General features: G+C 38.8%; 1 protein-coding gene across 1 annotated transcript in view; it reads right to left on the bottom strand.

Moving 5' to 3' along the window:
* Positions 1 to 3,412: 3,412 nt before the first annotated feature.
* The window catches only part of LOC105534421 (transcriptional coactivator YAP1-like), a 31,004-nt gene continuing 24,921 nt past the window's right edge, over positions 3,413 to 9,495 (bottom strand). The window contains 3 exon segments of the mRNA XM_011973140.1: positions 3,413 to 4,073; positions 4,194 to 4,392; positions 4,395 to 4,598. Coding sequence (XP_011828530.1) covers positions 3,413 to 4,073; positions 4,194 to 4,392; positions 4,395 to 4,598 — 1,064 coding nt within the window.

Raw genomic sequence — 9,495 nt, 5'->3', positions numbered from 1 at the left:
AACAGATACTTCTCAAAAGAAAACATACATGCAGCCAATAAACATGAATAAAAGCTCAACATTACTGATCATTATAGACTAAAGCACTGTGTCAGGTATCGCAGCACTGCTACAACATTGAGGTATAACTGGGCAAATGAATATTCTTAAATTGCTTTTACAATAAACAAATTTTATAATCTTTAAATTTACCAGCTTTTTACATTTGTATTCTTTTCAGTTAATAATACCCATGTAAAATCTTACCCTAATGCTACCCAATACAACCAAGGAGCAGTTAAGCACTTTTACATTAAGAACTAGAACACAAAACAAGAGACCACATCAAGGCTATGACTGACATTCAAAAGAAAGGACTCTCGGCCAGGCGCGGTGGCTCAAGCCTGTAATCCCAGCACTTTGGGAGGCCGAGACGGGCGGATCACAAGGTCAGGAGATCGAGACCATCCTGGCTAACACGGTGAAACCCGTCTCTACTAAAAAATACAAAAAACTAGCCAGGCGAGGTGGCGGGTGCCTGTAGTCCCAGCTACTCGGCAGGCTGAGGCAGGAGAATGGTGTGAACCCGAGAGGAGGAGCTTGCAGTGAGCTGAGATCCTGCCACTGCACTCCAGCCTGGGTGACAGAGCAAGACTCCATCTCAAAAAAAAAAAAAAAAAAAAAAAAAGATAAAAAAGTTTATAAATTTCTCTATCAAGATCCTACTAAATCTTAATATCCCCCCACACCTTCTCACCTTCCCCCTAAGCTAACTACTCTTCTGATATATAAGGTAGAATCTTAATTTGTGGCTTACTGGCAAATTATAGGCACTCCTTCCAAGTAGCTTTGATCCTCTGCACATTAAAAAAAACCCACCAATATGCTGTATAATTAAAATACTCAATATTGCATTTTAGGTAGAATTTCATTACTACTTTAAAACTCCATCTGTACAGTGGCCATTTTCCCTCAAACTGAAATCAAGGTTTAATCTTTCTGCTGTTTTCTCAATAAAAGTCTTAGAGTCAATTATTACGAGTGATTGAGCTATGAATTATTATATACAACACAGTGATTGCACATTTTTTGAGCACTGAAAGTACTTAAAACTTCTTACTTCCAATTTTTGCACTCCTCCAAATTGAAGGGCCAAAATACTTAGATTTTTGTAATTGGGGGAAAAAAATCTATCTTCCCAATCTGAGGCTTTTCATAGCAATTTTTTCCAGGAAAAGAGATTTTGTTTGTTAGAACCCCTTAAAAATAAGGGCTTATTTTAGAAACATTGAAAGACCCTTGAATCATAGAGGTGCTAGCTGGTGCCACTTTAATTTACAACCAACTATTACTTCATAGCTTATATTGCAGAGTTAATTCATGCTCATTTCTTTTCCTTTAAAAATAATCTTTGGAAATCATTATTACTCCTGTAGACATGTACTTTAATTACATATCATCCTGTAAAAATAAAGATATCATCATGATTATCTCTATTTCTTTGCTTAATATAACTACCAATATACATTTATTAATCTAATCACTTTTCCAGCTAAATCATGACCTTATAGTATTCTATCCAGAGTCAATTTTAAGCATACAGAAGTAGGAGCAAGTCTTACAAGTAAGAACAATCTTGAAGGCAATATTTCAATCTGGTCTTTAATGTGTTCATTACAAATGAGAACTACAAACTAGAATTTATTTCCAAAACCAAGGTGAAGGTGAACTTTGGAAGGTAAACTTCCAAAGCTAAATGAAGGTAAACAACTACAAATCTGTCAGGCATATTATGAACCTACTCAGTGATTTTCCACCAAGACTTAAAAATTAGTCCAATATAGTCCAAGGAGGGAAAATAAAGCCATTTCTTGTTTGTACCTTTCCAATGTATCAGATATAATGTATTGTACGCCCAGAGGGCATAGAGTACTTCCCTAGGCACTATCCATAGCAACAGCCCTTTCTAGAACACGAAAATATTTCTAACATCTGCAGACTGCCCCAACCAAATTTAAACTGTGAGTGAAATATAAACTACCAGCTTAGCACACAAAGCTACCATTTTAAAAATTAGTTGGAAAGTAGGGAAACCTAAAAAAAAAAAAAAAAGATACATTCCACTATCACACTATTATAAACATTGTGTGTGTGTGTGTGTGTGTGTGTGTGTGTGTGTGTGTGTGTGTGTAAAAGAGAGAGCATATAATCAAGATTTATATAATATGGTTAAAAAACAGGAAATGAAGATTTTGCCAAAACAACTACAATAACCGTCTGGAGCTACAACTATGAACAGATTTGCTAAATGATCATTTGCCTAGCTTTCAACAAAACTAACCAACCAAGCAAAAGAAAAAAAAAAAAAAAAAAAAAAGAAAAAAAACAAAACTAACACCAACAAAAATATTCACCAAAACCTATACTAGACTATGTGGCAATAATTAATATATTTCTATGGAAATTGCCTCACACTTTATAAGCTCCTGAAATTAAAAGTGGTCCCTCCTTTTATTTTAGGTCACTATGTGACCAATGATAACCCTAGAAGGAAAAGAAAACACTGAAAGAAAAACAGTCTTCAGCCTTGGTTTCAGTTATCTCTTCAAATCAGCATTAAGTACTTAATATCGGAATTAACATTTTTGGCTTGTCAGACCAGTAAGTCATGTTTTTACACTGACCAAAGGCAGCTGAAGAAACAATTGTTGAACAAACTGTGACATGAAGCATTTGATTTCTAAGTCAGAGTATTTACTTGAAATGATAGGTAAACTTTTAAATTTTATTTATTTATTTATTTTGAGACAGAGTCTGGCTCTGCCACCCAGGCTGGAGTGCAGTGGGTGTGATCTCAGCTCACTGCAACCTCTACCTCCTGGGTTCAACCAATTCTCCTGCCTCAGCCTCCCCAGTAGCTGAGATTACAGGCGCCCACCACCAAGCCCAGCTAATTTTTGTATTTTAGTAGAGACATGGTTTCACCATGTTGGCCAAGTGGGTCTTGAACTCTTGACCTCAGGTGATCTGCCCACCTTGGCCTCCCAAAGTGCTGGGATTACAGACATGAGCCACCATGCCCAGTCAATCAGTGAACATTTAACTAAGCAAAAGGTATGGCATCCATCATCCAAACAGGCTGGCTTCCCAAGTCCCCAGAATGAATAGTAGTTATAATAGCAAAAGAAACCATTTTTTTTAAATTTTTGATTCCCTTAGGGCCAGCTGTGAAAGAGGTCAACAATATATTAACAGCAGCAATAGACAAAGAAGAGCAAAATAGTGGATGAAAGAGTCTTGCTGGACATTTGTTCGACTTTTTCTGTATTAACAGAAAACTGCAACTGGCTTACTTGGAAATTGCAGGCATATATGTCTTATTTCTTTAGATCCTTCACAGATTTAGAATTCAGTCTATCTTAGGTCTCTATCACTATGTAAGAAAGCTTTCTTTATCTAGCTTTGTAGGAGCCAAAACAGATTCCATGTCATTAAGGATGTCAGAACACAAAGCTTCCTGCAGACTTGGCATCAACTCCTCTCCTATGTTCATTCCATCTCCTTCCAGTGTTCCAAGGTCCTCATTTGTACCACTAATGGCTTCGAGGTAGTTTGGGAAATGGTTCTGTTGTGAGGGCAGAGTTCTCTGTTTGATAGTATTACCTGTATCCATCTCATCAATGCTGTTCAGGAAGTCATTGGGGATGTCAGGGACACTGTAACTGCTCATGCTTAGTCCACTGTCTGTACTCTTGTTTTGACAGTGATAGGTGCCACTGTTAAGAAAGGCATCTGAGCTATTGGTCATCATTGTTCTCAATTCCTGAGACATCTCAGGGGAAGTTACTGGATTTTGAGTCCCACCATTCTGCTCCAGTGTTGGTAACTGGCTACAGAACACTAACTCCTGCCAAGGTAGTTCTTGCTATTTCAGTTGCACTTTCTCTTTCTCCATCTGCAATTGCTGCAGTGGAATCTGTTGCTGCTGGTTGAGGTTGCCAATATCCATGACGCCTCCTTGTGGGCTGTGGGGAGCCAGGGGTGGTGGCTGTTTCACTGGAGCACTCTGACTGATTCTCTCGTTAATGGCTTTACCAAAACGAGGGTCAAGCCTTGGGTCTAGCCAAGAGGTGGTCTTGTTCTTATAGTTTATGTAGTAAATTTCTCCATCCTGAGTCATGGCTTGTTCCTATCTATCAGGAAGAGGATCTCAGGCTGAGTTTATCATATTCTGCTGCACTGAAGGACTGGTGAGGGCTGTAACATTCATCTGAAAGAACATGGCCTTCCTGGGGTCCTGCCACGTTCTTGTCTGATCAATATGATTTAAGAAGTATCTCTGACCAGAAGATGTCTTTGCTATCTCCCAGTCTGCTGGCAGAGGTACATCATCAGGTATCTCGAAAGACTTCCAAGATACTGAGCTGTGGGTGTGGCTGCTGGGCCACAGACTACTCTGGTGGGGTTCAGTGTCCATGAACAAACAGCTCCCAACTGCAGAGAAGCTGGAGAGGAATGAGCTCAAACATGCTGTGGAGTCAGGGCTCCTGCAGTGCTTGCATCAATACTGGCCCATACACAAATGCCAGAAGCCTTCCTCTTCCTGTCCTGGCCTGGCCCTGGCAGAAGTGAATGTGCAGAGTACTGGCAGGCATGCACATTGAGCCTTGTACAGTTTCTAAAGTTTCTTTTGATATTGATTTCTGGTTTTGTTCCATTTTTGTCTGATAAGACACTTGATGCAATTTTATTTTAATTTCTTAAAACTTGTTTTATGACCTAACATACGATCTATTATGGAGAATGTTTTCTATTCTGAGGGTTTATTCTTCAGCTTTTGAATAAAATGTTCTGTAATTATTTGGTAGTTCCATTTGGTCTAAAGTGCACTTTAATTTCAGTGTTTCTTTGTTGATTTTCTCTCTAAATGATCTTCTGTTGCCGAGCATGAGTTGTTGAAGTCCCCAATCTTTATTGTATTAGAGTCTATCTCTTCCTTTAGAGATAATAATATTTGCTTTATATACCTGTGTGCTTTAATGTTGAGTGTATACGTATTTATGATTGTTATGTCCTCTTGCTGAACTGATCCCTTTATGATTATATAATAGCCTTCTTTGTCTTCTTTTACTGTTTTTGACTTGAAGTCCATTTTATATGATGTAAGTATAGATACTCCTGCTCACTTTTGGTTTCTGTTTGCATGGAATATTGTTTTTCCTCTTTACTTTCAGTCTACATGTGTCTCTACAGGTGAGATGAGTTTCTTATAGGAATCATATAGTTGGGTCATGTTTTTACATCCATGTAGCCAGTCTATATTTTAAAATTGGGAATTTAATGTGTTTACATTCAAGGTTATTATTGATAGTTGAGGAATTATTTCTGTTCTTTGTTGATTGTTTTATGGGTTTCTTTGTATATCCTTTGATCCTTTCTTCCTTTCTTATTATTTATTATTACTGTTTAGTGGTTTCCCGTAGTGCTATTGTTTGACTCCTTTCTTGTTCTCATTTATGTGTCTGCTCTACCAATGAGTTTTATACTTTTGTGTGTTTTCGTGATGGCCTATATCACCTGTTCACTTCCAGATGTAGAAATTCCTTAACCATTTTTTAAATAGGACCAGTGTAGTGGTAATTAATGCCCTCAGTTTTTGCTTGCCTGGGGAATAATTTATTTTGCTTTTGTGTTTTGAAGGATAGCTTTGCTAGATATAGTCTTCTTGGATGTTAGTTTTTCTTTCAACACTTTGAATATATGGTCCTATTCTCTCTTGACCTGTAAGATTTCTGCAACAAAACCCAATGTCGGTTTGATGGGGATTTCCTTATATGTGACTTGACACTTATTTTGGTGTTTTAGAAATATCAGTGTCTTTGACAGTTTGACTACAGTGTGTCTTGAAGAAATATTTGTGTTGAATGTATTTGGGGGTCTTTGAGCTTCTTGTATCTGGATGTCTATATCTCTTGCAATACTTGGTAAGTGTTCAGGTATTATTTTATTAAATAGGCTTTCTATGCCCTTGCCCATCTATTCTCCTTCTGGAACACCCAAATTTGGAATACTTCTTTGCTTTATTGTGTTCCATCTCTAAAATAAGCTTTTTTCATTCTTTTTTATTCTTTTACTCTTTTTATTTGTCTGGGTTATTTCAAAAGACCTGTATTCAAGTCTAAAATTACTATATTTTGCTTAATCTGGTCTATTGTTGAAGGTCTCCATTGTATTTTTAATTTCATTTATTGATTATTTTCAGTTCCAGGGTTTCTGTTTGGTTCTTTTTAAAAGATATCTATTTCTTTATTGAATTTCTCATTTTAATCATAAATATTTCTTGTTTGCATTATTTATTTGTGTTCTCTTGTATATCACTGAGCTTCATTAATATTATTTTGAATTCTTCTTCAGCAATTTTGTACACTTCTTTTTTGTGGAAATTCTTTGATGGAGAATTGTTGTGTTTCTTTAGAGGTGTCATTTAAAACAATATTTTAATGTTTCTTGTATCCTTACATTTTTATCTGCATGTAACAGTCATTCCTTCCAATTACATTGATTTCCTTTGTCAGAAAAGGATGTTTTCCTATAGATGTATGTGTTAGTATGTTTCCATCTCTGTCAAGGAATATCTGAGACTGAGTAATTTATAAAGAAAAACATGGCTTATTTTGGCTCACAGTTCTGCAGGCTGTATGATATGATTTGTCTGTGCCTCCACCCAAATCTGATCTTGAATTGTAACTCCCACAATTCCCACGTGTCATGGGAGGAACCCGATGGGAGATGATTGAATTATAGGGATGGATCTTTCCTGGACTGTTCTTGTGATAGTGAATGAGTCTCATGAGATCTGATGGGTTTATCAGGGGTTTCCACTTTTGCTTCTTCCTCATTTCCCTCTTGCTGCCGCTGTATAAGAAGTGCCTTTCACCTCCCACCATGATTCTCAGGCCTTCTCAGCTATATAGAACTGTAAGTCCAATTAAATCTTTTTGTTCCCAGTTTCAGGTATGTCTTTATCAGCAGCATGAAAACTAACTAATACTTTATCAGCAGCATGAAAACTAACTAATACTAATACAGCATGAAAACTAACTAGAACAATTTTCAATTTTCACACTGGGCAGTAGTGAACTAATACACTGTACAAGAAACATACAGCTGGCATCTGCTTCTGGGGGGATCTCAGGAAGCTTACAATCATGGTGGAATGTGAAAGAGTAGGCATATCATATAGTGAGAGGGGGAGCAAGAGATAGAGGGGAAAGATTCCACACACTTTTAAACAACAAGATGTTGTATAAACTCAGAGAAATAACTTACTCATCACCAAGAAGATGATGGATCTGCCCGCATGATTCAAACACCTCCCATCAGGTCTCACCTCCAACAGTGGAGATTATATTTCAACACATTTAGAGGGAACAGACATCCAAAACATATCATTGCACTCCTGGACCCCAAATCTCATATTTTTCTCATATTGCAAAATACAATAATCCTTTCTCAATGGTACCTCAAAGTCTTAACTTGTTCCAGCATTAATTCAAAAGTCTCAGTTCTCAAGCCCAAAGTTTCGTCTGGAGATGAGTTACTTCCAATGAGCCTGTGAGATAAGAAACACACACACACACACACACACAAATACACAAGTTAGTTACTTCCAAGATACAATGGTGGTACAGGCATTGAGTAAACATTCACATTCCAAAAGGGAGAAATCAGCCAAATGAAAGGGACAATAGGCCCCACATAAGTCTGAAATCCAGCAGGGCAGACATTAAATCTCTTAAAGCTTTAACATAATCCTTGACCCCATATCCCACATCCTGGTGTGAGGGATGGACTTTCAAGGCCTTGGGCAGCCCCACTCATATGGCTTTGCAGAACGTAGTCCATGTGGCTGCTCTCATGGGTTGGAGTTAAATGCTTGCAGCTTTTCTAGGCAGAAGGTGCAAGCTGCAGTCAGGTTAGCATTCTGGGATATGGAGGGCAGCAATACCCTTCCCCCAGCTCCACTAGCCAGTATCCCAGTGAGGACCCTATGTGGGGACTGCAAGCCTATGTTTCCCAATAGCATTGCCCTAGTGGAGTCACTCTGTGGGGGTTCTTCCGCTGTGGCAGGTTCCTGCCTAGGCACCCAGGCTTTCTGATGTATCCTCTGAAATCCAGTCAGAAGCTACCAAGCCCCCCTCACTGTTGCATTCTGTGTGACCACAGACTTAATGTCACAAGGAAGCTGCAAAGATCTACAGCTTGTATCCACTGGAGCAGATGCCCAAGATCTATCTGGAGTCCTCTGAGCTGCAGCTGGAGCTGGAGCAGTTAGGATGTGGGGAACAGCGTCCCAAGGTTGAGCAGGGCAAACTTTACCTCATCTTTCTCCTTTTCAGCTTTCCACACTCTTGCAACTTCTGCCCGTTACACAGTTCCATAGGTGCTTCCACATCTTCAGGTAGTTTTATAGCAATGCCCCAATCCTCAATATCAATTTTCTATATTACATTTTTTCTTCTGTTGCTATAAAGGAATACCTAAGACTGTGTGATTTATAAAGAAAAGTAGCTTATTTGGCTCATGGTTCTGCAGGCTGTACAGGAAGTATGGCAATGGCATCTTGCTTCTGGTGATGGCCTCAGGGAACTTACAATCATAGCAGAAGGTGAAGAAGCAGTAGGCATATCACATAGCAAGAGAGGGAGCAAGGGAGAGGGGCAGGTGCCACACACTTTTATACAATCAGAGCCTAAACTCAAAGCAAGTATTCACTCATCACCACAACTATTCGCAAAACCACTCATGAGGGTTCCACTCCCGTGATCTATTCTTTTCGTTTTGTATTTATTTTATTTGTTTTTTGAGATGGAGTCTCACTCTGTCACCCAGGTGTTACTCAGGCTAGAGTGCAGTGGCATTATCACTGCAACTTCTGCCTCCTGGGTTCAAGTGATTCTCCTGCCTCAGCCTCCCAAGTAGTGGGGACTACAGGTGCCTGCCACAACATCTGGCTAAATTTAGTGGTTTTTTTTTTTTTAGGTTTTTTTGTTATTATTATACTTTATGTTCTAGGGTACATGTGCACAACGTGCAGGTTTGTTACATATGTATACATGTGCCATGTTGGTGTGCTGCACCCATTAACTCGTCAATTACATTAGGTATATCTCCTAATGCTATCCCTCTCGCCTCCCCCAACCTCACAACAGGCCCCGGTGTGTGATGTTCCCCACCCTGTGTCCAAGTGTTCACATTGTTCAATTCCCACCTATGAGAGAGAACATGCGCTGTTTGGTTTTGTGTTCTTGCAATAGTTTGCTGAGAATGACGGTTTCCAGCTGGATCCATGTCGCAACAAAGGACATGAACTCATCACTTTTTTTATGACTGCACAGTATTCCATGGTGTATATGGGCCACATTTTCTTAATCCAGTCTATCATTGATGGACATTTGGGTTGGTTCCAAGTCTTTGCTATTGTGAATAGTGCCGCAATAAACATACGTGTGCATG

The sequence above is a fragment of the Mandrillus leucophaeus genome, unplaced genomic scaffold (genome assembly GCF_000951045.1).
Source record: "Mandrillus leucophaeus isolate KB7577 unplaced genomic scaffold, Mleu.le_1.0 Scaffold1347, whole genome shotgun sequence".
Taxonomy (NCBI): domain Eukaryota; kingdom Metazoa; phylum Chordata; class Mammalia; order Primates; family Cercopithecidae; genus Mandrillus; species Mandrillus leucophaeus.
This window is presented reverse-complemented; position numbering and strand designations above follow the sequence as displayed.